At 42.8% G+C, this 15,887-nt stretch overlaps 2 protein-coding genes and 1 long non-coding RNA gene across 5 annotated transcripts in view; 1 reads left to right on the top strand and 2 right to left on the bottom strand.

Moving 5' to 3' along the window:
• Window positions 1-317: 317 nt before the first annotated feature.
• Window positions 318-5,200, bottom strand: LOC132516279 (uncharacterized). The gene is made up of 3 exons (XR_009539294.1): window positions 4,755-5,200; window positions 2,166-2,281; window positions 318-467 (listed from the first exon to the last, which is right to left on the bottom strand). It is a non-coding gene; the product is annotated as an uncharacterized LOC132516279 (long non-coding RNA).
• Window positions 5,201-5,335: 135 nt separating this feature from the next.
• LOC132527896 (mucin-1-like) overlaps window positions 5,336-15,887 on the bottom strand; it is a 39,768-nt gene continuing 29,216 nt past the window's right edge. Inside the window, exon 2 of the mRNA XM_060163922.1 lies at window positions 5,336-6,286. Coding sequence (XP_060019905.1) covers window positions 5,336-6,286 — 951 coding nt within the window. The remainder of the gene's footprint in view (window positions 6,287-15,887) is intronic.
• Window positions 5,414-15,887, top strand: part of FRMD6 (FERM domain containing 6) — a 79,777-nt gene continuing 69,303 nt past the window's right edge. For all 3 annotated transcript variants that reach the window (XM_060142669.1, XM_060142663.1, XM_060142657.1), the window contains exon 1: window positions 5,414-5,533. The gene's annotated coding sequence lies outside the window, so the exon portion shown is untranslated. The remainder of the gene's footprint in view (window positions 5,534-15,887) is intronic.

Below are 15,887 nucleotides of genomic sequence, written 5' to 3'. Positions count from 1 at the left end.
CCCATCTCTGGCGGGTAGGAATGTTTTCTTTCAGCTTTTCGGAGAGTAATCAAGGAATCGGAACTGAAAAACTGCTCTGGGACCTTAAAGGCCCATTATATAAACACACAGGCGGCATACATCAGCAGGTTTTATACTGTAGGCAGTCTACCCCTTGTCTTGTCCCTTCTACTAGACAGTTTTTGGTATGAGGGCCCTTCTACCTGTCCTCAGTCTTCTCTAGAATGTGAAGCCCATGCATAAGGCAGCAGTGCTCTTTTCACACTTAATTCCAAGATCTCAGTGCAGTTCTCTGTGCTGGGCTCTCCTACCTTGTGTAGCTAATACCTCCGCTGTACCACTTAGAACGGCCTCTCCTCAGGAGTAAAGGGCCTGGCCTGCCCGTCCCCGGTCTTCTGGAAACTTTTGTCTGGAGTATTCAAGAATTCAAGCCCTCAAGGAATTGGAATGTGGTGTCTGTGGTGAAACTAAAACCATAACAGAATAGAAAGAAGTTCTTCAAATATACCTCCTGTAAACTTTTATATACTGTATTAAAACCAGACTTTGTCCCAGGGTAATCAAGTTAACCTATTTAAAAATAGTGTCTCAAAATTTGATGTCCAAGAGAACAGAATTTAATGAATGCAGATGTTTTTCAAGTCTGTATCTCTAAATTGGGTAAAGGTAAATCTTCCTGAATTAGAGGTACATAATATTAATCCCAATGCTGTGCTATCTCTGCAAGATACAATTGACCCTTGAACAACTGAGGGGTGTGGGTGGGATTTAGGAGAACCAGCCCTCTGTGCAAAGATCCAAGTATATAGTTGGCCCTCCACGTATACACATATACCCTCAGTTCCTCCATGTGTCTGGTTTCTCTGTATCTGCAGTTCCATATCTGCAGATTCAACCAATAGCGGATCCTGTAGTACTGTAGTATTAACTATTGAAAAAAAATCCACATTTAAGTGGATCTGTGCAGTTCGAACTTGTGCTGTTCAGGGGTCAAATGTCATTTTTTCTAGTCCTGGTTAGGGATTCCTGGTACATAATAATGAGACAGCTGGATTAAATGTTAATCAATTCTCCTGCCTTTCCTTGAGAATTAAAATATCTTTTGGTGTTTTTATTTTACAGAACACAGTTTATATACTAGCTGAGAATAATAAAAAGGGCACTTTGAGTTTTAGTCAGTGAAAACCAGGACTACATCACTGCACTATTTGTTTCCACAAGTGATTCTTTTTTTCTTTCAAAGTGATATACATTAGCTAAAGGGACATTTAAGACCTTAGAGCAGGACTTACTTAAATTTATTTTGCTTTAAAATGCATTTTGTTTTGCTTTTTCAATGAACTTCAGTAATTACCAAAAAGAAAAAGGAACCTAATTTCTTTATTATGACCTTCAGCCAGAATGATGAACAGTATTTAATTTAGGGAAAGTATTCTTTAAAAGCTAATATGTCAAATTACTGGCTTCTCCCTTTGACTAGAATTTATATTTCAGCATTAAAACATACGGTAAGTCCCAAATTCCCTTGAATTATGTATAAAAGATGAAAAATAACTAAGCTTTTTTCTTCTAACATACTGAACTCATCTTAATTCTTAACGTACTATTCTGGTGTTTGGAAAATATCAATACTTACAAAGGAATGTAAATTATAGCAGTTCACATCTCTTAGTTTTCTATATAACTGTGTTTCTTCCATAAAAGTGTGTAACTATCACCCACCAAAGCTTAAGCCTCTTCAATTCCAAAATGAGGCTATGGCCACTGTCCTTTAAAACCATGTCTTCGTGCACCTGCTCATTCTGTGCTCTCTTCCTAAGATACCCTAACCCATGGTTCCCACATGTGTCTCCACTTAGAATAATCTGGGAATTTTGAAAACACTCCCAAGCCCAGATCACATCCCAGGCCAATTAAATCACATGCCTGGTACACAGGCATCAGGAGTTCTTTTTAAAGTCCCCAGGTGGTTGCAATATGCTGCCAAGTTTGAGAACTGCCCCCTCAGCCAACTTGTTCCCAAACTGTCCTTCATCCTTCCCATCTCAGTTGACAGGGTATGTCTGAAGCCCTCCCTGAAGGTTCTAGGCCTTCCCATTACTCCTCCTGCATATCTCTACCACAGCAAGTAGTAAAAAGTATATTGTATCTGTTTACCTGCTCACCTGTTCCCTCAAACTACTCCAAGAGTCTATGTTTAGGTCTGAATCCCAGAGTCTCACCCTGTGCTTAGTGTAAGGGTGTACTCGATAAATAAATTCATGGAACGAATAACTTCTTCCTAATAAAAGTAAAGCAAAAACATACAGTTATGTTAATATTTATATGCTATGGAGAAAGTATTAGTTTAAGATGTGTTTTAGGATAATGTTTCACTTGATGGGCAATGTCTCATATTTAGGAAAACATCTCATCATACCAATGAAAATAAATCTATATCTCAACATCAAAAAGAATCATAAAATATAACTTTGATTACCTACAAAACTTCATTCTTTATTGTAATAAGCACAGAAAAATGTTTCCTGTGATAAGAAACATCTAAAACAACCCATCCTTTCTTAGTTCCATTTCCATCTTGAGTGGATTATGCATTGTTTTCCAAAGCAATCCTTTCCGAATTTTATGATGTTTCAGGGGTTTATAAAACTGATTTTTAAGAGTTTTAAAGTACTTAGCTGGGACTTCCCTGGAGGTCCAGTGGTTAAGACTCCGTGCTTCCAACGCAGCGGGCAGGGGTTCAATCCCTAGTCCAGGAACTAAGATCCCACATGCCACGTGGCGCGGTCAAAATAAATAAATAAATAAATAAAGTACTTAGTTTACAAAGTGTATCATGTTAAGAGTCTATGTTTATCATGGTATTCATGCTGTTAACATGACCATTATGATTAAAAAAATTCATACAGTAAGTTTTGCTATAATCAAATTCTAGACAATAAACCCAAGCTTAAACGCATGTTTTAAAAAAGGGGTTTATATTTTTTATTTTTTTGCCTTATATATCCTGAGAGGTTTATTGATTTCTTTCTGTTTTCAATGTAATTGTAGCTTCTTTTTATTAGTAGGAGTGATAATATGATTTTTTTATTGTGGTAAAAGATATATAACATAAAATTTACCATTTTTCCAGGTTTGTTGAGATATAATTGACATATAACATTTTATTTGTTTCAGGTATACAGCATGAAGGTTTGATATACTTATAGATGGTGAAATGATTACCACAATATAAGTTAACATCTATCACCTCATATAGTTACAAATTCTGTGTGTGCATGCGTGTTAACTTTCAAGATCTACCCTCTAAGCAACTTTCAAATATACAATACGTTGTTTTAAACTTTAGTCACCATGCTGTATGTTACACCCCCAGTACTTATTTACCTTATAGCTGAAAGTCTGTACATTTTGAACACCTTCACCCATTTTGACCACTCCCACTTACCCCTTCCTCTGGCAACTGACCAATCTGTCCTCTATATTTATGAGTTTGGGATTTTTTTAGAGTCCACATGTAAGTGATATCATATTTAAAATATTTTGCTCCTTGGGTTACCTATTCATTTCATATTGCAGCAATGTTTTACAATCTAACAATATGTTATTCTTTATCTGCTAGATTTTTATGCATGAAGCCTGAAAAAAAATCAGATTTAGGAACTGTTTTCCAAGACAGTATTAAATTCCTCACTTGTCTCACATCAAATTAATTTAAGACCTTAACAACTACTGTTCAATATGCACTTATTCTGAATGCATATTAAAGACAAAAATGAGAGAAAAAGTATAATCCTCCACTTTTTAAATGCCAACATTGTAATCAACTACTAAACAAAAATTTAAATTTAGTCTGTTAATTAAATACACATAATTTAAAAGGCAGTCATTGGAACATAGTTCTTGTCCTCCTTCCCGTAACGGGAGTCATGACTTTAAATCATGAGTGCAATAGGCTTAGAAACTGTTCTGCTTTATCTGAAATGAGCTCCGAATGTATTTTCAATTGTGGAAAGACAAAAAGATTACCGTTCCTAATATTCAGTTCTAATGTCATGGTTCCCAAGATGTAAAAGCTGTGAATAAGACAACTATTCCAAGGAACCTTCAGCTGTGAACACAAAACGGAATTTCTTTTGCCATGAAAACAAGGCACACAGGCATACTTTCAACCAATAACAGCTAGCTTTATACATTTATGTTTGGATCAAAAGAGCAGGGCAATTTTGAAGCTGGCTTCTGTTAGCATCAGTCTGATCTGGGGTGGTGTCCTTTCTTAGGTCCTCTGCTTCCTTGTCTCCTTGTCACATCCAGACCCACCCCATTGCTCCTTTAGTGAGGGGCCCTGTGGGGCGTTACTGCCGCCCCTGGCCAGGGCTCACCGGATCAGCAGGCCACAGAACACCTAGGAGGGTATAAGCCCGGGGGGCTAGGGGTGGGAGTGTTGGAACTCTGTGGGTCGCGGGCCTGGGGGCCAGGTGGAGGCTGGTTCTCTCTTCGTCTCCAGTCCCCAGAAGCTGGTCCAGTTGGCGCAGGCTGACTGGAGAAGCGTAACTCACCCTTCCCTAGAACCAACAACTAAAAGTGGCACAGAAATCTCCATCTCCTGTCCTGAGTCTTAGTGCCATAAAAAATATCTTCCACTGGCCCTTCGCATCACGCGCTGACCCTCGGCTACCATCGAGAGCGGGCAAATATAATTTCTGAGAGGTCACTGGCACTAAAACCACAGCGGATAGAGAGGCCTTGTCTACCTGAAGACGTGGAGAGGCAGAGTTAGCGGGGGAGGCTTGGCTTCCTCGGCGGCGCCCCCTCCATCCAGCATAAAACCCGCGAAAGAGCGGCGTCCTGAGTAGTGGGTGGGCAGGTGGGTTCGAGACAGGAGGACGGGAGGGAGCAAGGAATCACAAAGCCTCCTCCGCTGGGGCCGCCTCCTCTCTCAGTGGCCTCCCCACAGTCGCTCCGAATTAATAAGACGAAGATCAGACCAAATTGCCGCCCCCGGCCAGCCCAACTGGGCTCCGGAGGGAGCGATCCCGGGAGCGGGGGTCCGCGCGTCGGAAGGGGCCATTAGGCCAGAAGGGGGGTAGATGACAGTGTCCCCTCGCGCCTCCGTCTCCGTCACGCGGGGAAGGGCCTAGATCGCCGCGGTCCTAACACAGAATCCGTCTGCGGCTCGCCTCCCTCCCTAACCCCGGAAGCGTGGCGCCCTCGGCTTTCTCCCGCCCCTGACTCGCGGCACCCCTCCGCAGGACGCTTGGTTGGGCCCGGGGCGGGGCTTGCAGGCGCTCCACGTGCTGCTGCAAGCTCCGCTCCCGCGGCTCTGCCACCGCCCCTACCTCCTCTGGGTCGACGGGGGTGGAGTCTCAGGGGGGCGGGGCGGGAGGCGTGGGTGAGGGGCGGGGCGGACGCGGAGCGCTCGTCCGGCTGCCCAGGCCAAGGGGCTGAGAGCAGTGGGGCAGGCGTGGCGGCCGCAGGAAGGCACTGAGAGCTGACGGGAGTCCGACGCCTGGTGCTGCGAGCTTTCTCTGAGGTAAGACCAGGAACCCGGCTCCCCAGGACGCCCCCCGAGCCCGGCCACCGCGCCCCGGCCGCTCACTGTGCCCCTTGCCGGCCGGGTGGCGGTGGCTGGACGGAACTTCAGGAGGGCTTCTGGAAGTCGCGAGCCCCAGCCCAGGCGGTGTCCCCTTCTCTGCGTCTTTCTTCGCCTTCTCGTCGCTGCCTCGGCTCTGGGCGTCGGGCACCGGGCTGGAAGGTCGCTTTTCCGCGAGTCGGAGCTCGCCCACGCCGGGAAGGGAGGACGGGGCCCCGGGGCAGCTGAGCCGGGCGGCGGGGGAGGAGCGGAGCTCCGGGGCCGCGTCTGCGGCGAGGGCGGGAGGCCGGCCGGGGCTGCGGGCTGCGCCCCCGGGCACGGTGCGCGCGCTCGGCTTCCCGGTGGTCGCCGGCGCCCTGGGCTGGGGGCGCCTGCCCTTCGCGCCCTGTCTCTGTGACCCGGCGGCGGCGCCAGCCCCCGAGCCCCGAATTCCTGGGTGCCGCCTGTTGTGCGCGCGCCGGCCCGGGCAGCCCGACTGCGGGAGGGGACCTGAGGCGCGAGGTCTGCCTCATCGTCCCTTAGCCGGGGGAGCCGGAGACTGAGCTCGGGCTCGGCGACGCCGGAAGGGGGCCTTGGTGGGATGCGAGTGGGGGGCGAGGCCTGCAGAATTTGGGTTCCTGGAGGAGCTGTCGGAGCGCAGGCCCGGCCCGGGGCAGAGGAGACCCCCAGCTGCTGATCGGGGAGGGCCAGGACCTGTCAGGGATGGACAGCTGGGAGCCACCGGGTGAGGTCTACAGGGATTATAGCAGCACCTCCAGTCCCGGGACAGCATAACCTAATGGTGAGGGCGTTTTCTTGAAGGCAGGAAAAAATGGAAAGCTGTCAAAATAAAGCCCCTTTTAAAGTTGAAATGAAAGTTGGAGGATTTTCAGGCCGTGCAGTTGTGTAGCTAGTGTCCAAAGAAATATTAGCTCCTTGACACCCTTTTCGTTTGGATTTCTTAGCAAAAATATGTTTTGCCAGTATTTCCCTTAGGAGTTGTGCATTGCCCGCAGTGGGGAAGGAAAACTTAAGCAAGCGTTCTCGGGTTGCTTTTAACTTGCCTGTGCTCTCCAGCCTTTTTGAGTGTGCAGAAAAAGTATCTCGCTGGATTTCTCATGTAGGATTCCGGCTCTTCTTCTCTGGGGCCCGTCGATGTTTGTTTATTGGTTTTATAAGCATCTATTTAAATTTAGTCCTTGAACGAAATACTCCCCGTTGCCACAGGGTGTAGTTTAGGGATTAGAGAATACTGTTGGATAAAACTTCTAATGGCTTCATTTTGCAAGAATGTAAGTCATTTCCTTTCTGTGATTTCAGGGAGTTGATATTTCACAGCATCGCAACTTTGTGGGGAAAATTTTCCGTAATACATCTGTCATTAAAAAGGCTTTTGACTTTTGGATTTCTCTTCTTAGAGCAGAGCATAAATTTAGGCTCAGCAGTGTTAAAGTGTCAGAAGTTTTTCAGAATCTACAGCATTCTGAAACTATTGTAGAAGGTAGTTTTGACAAGCACCAAGACCTGCAAACTGCCTGCAGGATAGAGAGTGGGGGAGGGGAGAAGACCAGAAGAGAGAGGCAGGAAAACAGATGCCTGGGCTGTTGTCCTTTGTCGTATAAAACTTCTAGCACTTAATCATTTTTCCTTGGGTGTGGTTTTGAGAAATAAAAGTATTATGTTAAAAATGAAAATACTCCACAGTATGAGGCAGCTGACATTTGAATGCTCTTTCAGTATGTTTGTAAACATATTGGATTTACATTTCATATTAAAATGGACTTCTGGGATTATTAGATGAGAAGGGTCCCCCAGGGGATATCTAGTATCAAGTTATCTGCAGGATATCTTTTCCAGAAAGCAGACTGCCTGTAATATGAACTAATTCCCCCCCCATCCCCCTTTGAATTGCTTGTAAGAGTGCCTGAGATCTGACACTGATGGACCACAGTAATCAGCAGTTCTTGCAGGGCCCCAAACATTTTAAGGGACAGGAAATCTTTCTCTGTTTCTACCCCCTCCTTTTTGGTGGGGCAACAGGGGTAAGCTACCAGCTTCAAACACATAATTTGAACTTGCAGATTTAAGATGCTCCTGGCTCTACAGGAAAACTGAATGGGCCAGAATGAAGACGGCTGCTTTTGAAAGGGAAATGTCAATGTGCTAGGTAATAATTTTTAGCTACAAGTTCTTTAGAAACTCATTCAGCTGGTCTAGTTGAATTGAGCCGGGGTGGGGGGGTGGGGGGGGACGGGTTGTAGAGCTTTTCTGATTTCTGAACTTTGTTTCCACTTTTAACTACACTTAACAAAGCTTTTGGCTTTCAGAACTTATGACATAATAGACCATGTAGCCTTTTGCTGCAGATGCTTGAAATGAAAGTTTCAAACAGAATTGTTTTTGACTGAGCTGTCAAGTTCAGAGTTTAGTGTAAATGAGTCCTGTCTCACAACTAACTTTTTTGATAAAGGAATTCTTTGTAGTTTTCAACTTGAATGTTGCAGATTTTGATTTCTGAGTCTGTGGGTTTTTTTTTTAAAAAAACTAAAACCTGCAAACAATTATTTTAATACATGAAAGCCGGTACCAAGAAAAGATTAATTCAGTCCAGATGTAAAAATGTATGTGAATTTTAGATTTGGATGATCTCAACCAGTTTTCCCTTTTGTTGATGAGGCTGCCTGGATCCCAGATGGCATTCACAAATTATCCCTTAGGTGGTTTTCTGAGTTCAGAACTAAATTTCACCAGCCTTCTCTGAAGTCATTTTAATATTTTTTCAAGTTTTCTGAAGGATAGAAAGCTTTCTGCATTTATAGAGAGATGGATTTTTCATACTACTCATTAATACTAACCTTTTAAATGCCCTGGTTTGGTAGATGAAGCCTATGGGGAAACTGGAGGTATTCAGTATTGTGTATTCTTCTTCTTCTTTTTTTTTAATTAAGAGGTACAAAACTCCAGTTATAAGAATTGTGTATCCTTATGGGCAAAGCATAGAAGATTTGGTTTTTGTTTATGCAATTCCAACTTTCTTCTTTTAAAGGAAAAAGTTTTAAATGTGTTTACAGTCTTCAGTAGAATCCTGTTGTAACAGTTTGTGGTCTCTGATATAGCAATTGTATGATGAGCCTCTACCATTCTTTCTCAACAAGAAACAGCAAACACAACTAATAAGAAGACTCCAGTATTTTTTTAGCTTGTACTCCCAACACCAGAGTTATAAAGGATGTGTGTTATATATTTAAAATTATAATTTTTTAGGAAGTCTTTGTATGATTATATAATTATACATTTTGGGTGTTTGAGTACATTGTGATTGTATATAAAACAATCCAGTGTAGGAGGGGGGGAAGGAAAGATTTAGTGAAGGAATTTATGAGTGGTGAAATTTTAGTTAAAATATATCTTTCCTGAAACCCAAACAGGAAAAATGGTATTGTTGGTCTCTGTAGTTAAACTTTGATATAGGGAGTAGTTGCAAGGGCTATTTGAATTGCACATTCTTCTGAGGAAGAGGCTTTGGGGGCCTATAAAAATAAGTAGAAACAAGTTAAAGGGATAATTTGAGAGGAAGGAAGAAGTAGAATACTGGGCATTGAACTGCAAGGAGAATCTAAACTTAGAAGGACGAGTATTGAGAACAAGGCTGAAGTAGGGAAAGCTTTCTATTTAAAAGTAAATTAAAGAAGAAGATCTTTTTAGCTGAGAAAAAAAAAGGATTAGAATTAAGGTGCTCTATAAGGTCTGTATACAACATGAAATAGTGCTGCGGAGTGATATTTATGCTGGAAACCTTGCCTGCATTTGTGTTGAATCACTAGTTTGGTGTTAAATATTGCATTCAGGGGCTGGATGCTTATTACCGTCCTCTGCTCCCCCTTGCCCCCTTATACCCCCACCCCACTTCCCATTTCATAGGCTGGAAACATTTTTTGTCTAAGTTCTAATGATACGAGAAATATTAAATTAGTCCTCCAGCATTTGGGAGAACTGCTGATGCCCACCCGCCATGCTGTGGGACCAGAGGGACTCTACAGCAGTATTGGCTGAAGTTATCATAAAGTTTTGAGTGAAAACATGCAATCTGTGTTTCCAGTTACCTTATATGATTTAGTGGTGTAATTACTTCTGATGCAACTTTGTGTATATCACTTTTCATATGTATCAAATGGAGCAGTCATGCAGTATACCGTATTGATCAAAGAGGGATCCTAGAACATTGGGGAGGGGAAAGAAATCACTGATCTGACAGCTGGTATAACGTAAGGAGGAAAGTGTGGTGCCGAAACATTCACAGATGAACCAGACACAGAGCAAGGAGAAGGCAGTGTTTCCTGGAGCTTCCTTGGAGTTGTCTGTAGCACAGCGTTTTCTGGAATGCCTTTCCCCACCTATGTGGCCTTACCTAGCAGAGTTTAATCTATACAGCAAGAATCTAGGTAGAGATTTGGTCATTAACCAAGTCATTTCATTAATGTGGTAATTGGGATAATTCTGATCAAAAGTATCTATTTTGAGCCTCCATATTCCAATTAGATTATCCTGGGATATTTTCAGATGTTTTCTAACAACTGCCTTTGTACATATATGTTATAGAACTTTGAGCAGAAATGTTTTACTGGTATGTGAAGATAGAGGGAAAAGCAATATGTTATACTACCTTATAGCCACAGTTTCATGTGAGGGAGGAAATCATAAAAATCAAGGAGATTCTGGATGAAGATTTTAGGAAATTAACATCATTTCTCACTTAGCTTCTCAGGTGGTTCTTTGTCTGATTCACATTAAACGAAATGTAATTAATTTTCTCCCTACAGGTAGCAGTACTTATGCTGTCCAGTTTTAGTAGATGGCTTTTGTTTGGAGGGAGTGGGTGTCCCTGTGGCTTTATTTCTTTGAACTTGTTCCTGAATAATTACATACAACCAGAAAAATGCAGAGATCAGAAGTATACAGCACAAAGTGATCATATCTAGGCACTCAGCATCCAAATCAAGAAACAGAACCTTACCAGGCACACAACCCCCCCCCCCACCCCGCCCCAGCTCCAAGTTTCTTGCAGTCATAATCCCTGCCCCAAGGATGACCACAATTCTGACTTTTATTGCCGTAGGATAGTTTTAACCTGTTTGGGGGTTGCATTTATTTATTTATTTTACTTATTTATTTTTGGCTGTGTTGGGTCTTAGTTACTGCACACGGGCTTTCTCTAGTTGCGGTGAGCAGGGGCTATTCTTCATTGTGGTTCGTGGGCTTCTCATTGCAGTGGCTTCTCTTGTTGCAGAACACAGGCTCTAGGTGTGCGGGCTCAGAAGTTGTGGCACATGGACTTCAGTAGTTTTGGCTCGCGGGCTCTAGAGCGCAGGGTCAGTAGTTGTGGCACACGGGCTTAGTTGCTCCGCGGCATGTGGGATTTTCCCGGACCAGGGCTCAAACCCGTGTCCCCTGAATTGGCAGGTGGATTCTTAACCACTGCACCACCAGGGAAGCCCCTCTTGGGCTACATTTGAATGCAATCAAGTATAAGTTCTTTTTCGTGTCTTTTTTAACTCAACGTGGTGTCATGTCCAAATTGATTCAGGTAGCAGTACTTGTTTTTTCTTTTATTTCTGTGAATAAATATACCTAGTTTATTCATTCTGTTGATAGACATTTGGGTAGTGTGGGGCTTGACCTTTTGATAGCTCAAGAAAAATCAAGCAGTTTGGAATTGAAAGAAGAGTAATCTTCAGGTTAAAAGAAAAAATACATCAGAAACGTGAGAGAAAAAAATACAATATCACACAAAAATAAGGGCTGAACTCAGTCCACAGAATCCGTGTTTCAGGGACACATTTAGGAATATACCAACTGGATATTGCCGGATTTCACTTGAGAATTGAGAAGAGGGAAAGGACCTTAGGTGACAGCTAGCCCCTTCTTTTTTTTTTTTTTTTTGCGGTACGCGGGCCTCTCACTGTTGTGGCCTCTCCCGTTGCGGAGCACAGGCTCCGGACACACAGGCTCAGCGGCCATGGCTCACGGGCCCAGCCGCTCCACGGCACGTAGGATCCTACCAGACTGGGGCACGAACCCGTGTCCCCTGCATCGGCAGGCGGACTCTCAACCACTGTGCCACCAGGGAAGCCCAGCCCCTTCATTTTTTAAAGGTGAGGGGACTAAAAATCCAAAAGACTGAGTGACTCAGAGTCTCACAGAGTCTCAGAGTAGAAGCTGCTTCTGACTTCCAGTCTGGTCTAGACTAGTGCCATCTGAGGGCTGAAACCCAGCTCACTACTCTGTTGTCCAAGCAGTGAGTCCACTGGCCTGGAGCATGGGGTGCCCTTTCCTGATCCACACAAAGATATCCTATGGCTCGGTTCAGATAGAAGACCTGCCCAGAGAAAATGGAGCTGTGGCCCAGTGAGGCAGAATTATACTTCCTCAAGGCTGCTCTGCCTCTGCCCCCAGTACAGAGCCCTTGGAATTTATGTTTAACCCCTTTCTCCTTCTCTCCTCTCTACTAGGGCTCTCCAGTGAGACTTTGGGTTATAAGCGCCAAGTAGGTGATATCTTGAGGTCCCTCCTGGCTCATTGTTTTATTCATCCATAAACAATCTAGGATTGACCCCAATTTCAAAGGACTGCTCTCTAAATATTTTCAGAATAGTTTATTCTTAAGAATAAGAATATATATAAATATATATTTTTTGCCTCTTCCTGACATTATGTCACCCCCTTTCTATATACTTTCCTCCTCCATTCTGCCCCCCCCACCCCCTTTAAGTTATCTTTTCTTAAATATCCCTGGAAACATCCAGTTTCTGGTCTCTGTCTACCAAAAACAACAGTGAAATTCTGATGCTGAAATCTGTGGCACTTATTGTAATAAGTGCTCCGCTCCCAGGAAGCACTTATTGTAATAAAACATAGGATTATGAGAAATCTGATAGGTAAAACAAAGTGCTTGTGAAGGAAGACTGTTGGTATAGATATTTTCTTTCATGTTTCCCTAAAGAGAAAAAGGACATTTTCGTGGTTCAAGAAAAGACTCAGAATTTCAACTTAGGCTCATTAGGAAGGTGAAAAAAAGGTGAAACAAACAAATAAAAGAGAGCAAAACCTGAAGCTTCATAAATAGGTAGTAAATAACATATCCTGCTCAAATGAGATACAGCTTATAACAGCAAAAATTTAGCATGTATAATCTTAGCAAATAAGAGATAAGTAAGAGATACCTGGGGGAAGAGTGCTCACCATAGGGCCTGACAAATTGCTCACTGAAATTACTACAGAAAAGAGTAATAAGTTTTGAAGACAAAATGGAAGAAAGGCAGTAAAATATAAACGTTAAGAACAAGATTTTTGAGATTAGTTCTCTGGGGTCCAAATCTAGGCTCCACTGTTTTCTAGTGTGTAACCTGGGGGAAGTTACTTAACTCTCTGAACCTCTTTTTCCTCATCTGTAAAATGAAGATAATAATAGCAACTATCTCATAGGGTTGTTTTGATTAAGTGAAATAGCACATGTAAAGCAAGTGCCATGGTGTGACACATAGTAAACAGTCAAGAAAAGTTGGCTTTTATTACTTAAGACAAAAAGAAATGATGTATACAAAGATTTCTAGCCCTTGGAAATCCCTAAGCTTTTGTTTACAAGTAGTTGTTCACAAGATTTTATTTTGTGTTTTGATCGCATTAAGTAGGCAACAAATTATAGTATTTCTAAGTTACAGATATTGGGCAATCTATACTGCTGCACTAAGAATAGCTGGCATGTCCCACTGATCACTAATTGAGTTATTTTTCCTAATTCTCCTATTTCCAGCAGTCTCATTCCCGCAGCTTCTGCCTGCTTGCTAATTATTTCTTTCCAGCTGCCAAAAAGTAAATTTACAGATTAAAAAAATTCTCTTTGTGATGAATAATGTTGTACAAAGTACTTTTAAACTTAGAGTACCAGTGGCCCATGTCTTTTTCTCTTGTACTGTGCACATTTCATGTGAGTCCTTTTTAAGAAAGCCACTATTATTGGGATAAAGCAATTGTTTATTCCTCCCAACCCCACGCCCCACCATTGGCACAGTTTATAAAATGTGGGCCAGACCCCTTTACGATTTTCTGTTAGGCCCAAAACTTAAGATTTTTAAACCATTCATTCAAAGAAAATTAATAGTCTGAAAGTTTCAAAGGAGTTTTTAAGAAAAACAAACTTAAGCACATTAGAAAGACACATTTACATCTAAATAGCATAATTACAAATCCAGTCAAAATAGGCACAGGATGGTCCAGAATAATCATGGGTGTCATTCTGCTCTGTTCATTAAAAGGGGGGCCTACCCCAGATAACCCTGTGCCCTGGTAGGTGTTGTATAATATCTTAAACTTAATAAACTTAATACTTTAAAAATGTTCACCAGGTCCCTCAAAAAACAGGTTTTGCTTCTGTATGAAGTATCCAGGACTGTGTTGAATACTTACTGCAAGTCCTGCCAAAGGGTTTCTTGTCTTGGTGGGGGAACAAAATATATGTGTTTAGAGAGGTATTAGATATTTCCCAGTAAGTGCTAAGTGGACTCCTGGAGCAGAACCAATGATGCCCAAAGGTAGGATGGCCCTAGCTTCCTGGGGCTGCTGGATTTGGGTTGGGTCAGGAGGTCAGGCTGGGATCTTTGTATTCCTCAAGTACAAAGGACCTTTTCTAGAAGCAACAGACATGTTCAGGATTTGGTAAAAGTCTCAAATATTAAAAGAAAATTATGAAATTGAAACTATTAAATGTTTAATTAAATTCATTCATTCATTCAACATAATACTTGCCTACTGTGTGCTAGACACTGTTCTAGGCCCCGTAGCTACGTCAGTGAACAAAATAAAGAAAATAATCCGGCCTTCATGGAGCTTATATCCTATTAGGAGACAAACACTAAACAGAACAAAGCTATAGTATTTTAGAAAGTAGTGTGTTTGGAAAAAGAAAAAGCAGAGCAAGGTAAGGGTCATTAGGAGCGCTGGAGGAGGGAAGCAGGGCCTTTGGCAATTTCAAATAATATGGTCAAGGTAGGACTCATTGAGAAGATGACATGAGGGAAGAAGTTGGCCATACAGAGACACCTGGGGGAAGAGTGTTCCAGCAGAGGGACCAGTGAAGGCCTTGGGCAGAAGTGTGCCTGGTCTGTCCCAGGACCAGTGAGAAGGCCACAAAGTAGCAGTAGATGAAGTTATAGAGGTTTGGGGAGCTTATCACGTAGTGTCTGCCTGGTGGACCATTTTAAGAACTTTGGCTTTTACTCTGAGTGAAATGGGGAGTCACTGGAGAGTTTTGAGCCTAAGAGTAAGGTGATTTGACTTGCATTTTAATAGAATCACTGGCGGCTGTGTTGAGATTGAAAAATGGAGTAGGGTAGTCCCGGGAAGCAGGGATACAAGTTAGCCGCTGTTGGCAATAATCCAGTTGAGAGATGCCAGTAGCAGTGGAGGAGGTGGTGAGAAATGACCGAGGTTTATTTTATAGGTCAAACCAATAAGATTTCCTGGTTTGAGGAGCATGAGAAATAGCAATCAGAGGAAGGATAACACCAAGGCTTTTTGCATAATTATGGAGTTGCCATGAACTGAGATGGGGATCTGATGGAGGAGCTGGTTTGGGAAAGATAACCAAGAGCCATTTTGGACATGTTATATTCAACTTCCAAGTGGAGAAGTTGAGCAGCTTGTTGGATTTAGGAATCTGGAGTTTAAGGAAGACGTCCAGGCTAGAGATAGAAATTTGGAAGTCGCCAGCAGGCTTTGGATGAAATCATACAGGGAATGTCTGTAGACAGGGAAAGCAGTCCATGGACCAAGCCTTGGGTCATATCCATATTTATAGTTTGTGGAAAAGAGAAGTCTCATAAGAATGTATCTTAAGCCAAAGGAATTATGCACATATTTCTGACATAGTGGACCTAATTGTTTCCATTCCCTAAGTAACAGTGTTATTATTAGTAGATATTAATTCTACTGACCCACACCATGGGAAGAAGGAACTATGAGTTACTTTTTCTGTGATGAGGGGCTTGGGCTGAGCCTGAGGCACTTCAGGCTCTAGAGAGTGAGTTGATAAGGAGGAACCAGTAGAGAAGACTGAGGAGCAGTCAGAGGACAGGAGGGAAATTAAAAGCATATACCTGAAATCCAGTAAGGAAAGCATCTCAGGGAGGAGAGAGTGATTCAGTGGTGTCGTGTCAAGTCAAGTAGCTTGAAGACTGAGAGTTGCTCATTAGATTTAACAACCTTGAGGTCACTGGTGACCTTGACAAGAGCTGTATTAGTGGCAAGGTGGGGACAAAAA

Source organism: Lagenorhynchus albirostris, chromosome 1 (genome assembly GCF_949774975.1).
Source record: "Lagenorhynchus albirostris chromosome 1, mLagAlb1.1, whole genome shotgun sequence".
NCBI lineage: Eukaryota > Metazoa > Chordata > Mammalia > Artiodactyla > Delphinidae > Lagenorhynchus > Lagenorhynchus albirostris.
The sequence above is the reverse complement of the archived record's forward strand: the minus strand, read 5'-3'. Positions and strand labels throughout refer to the sequence as shown.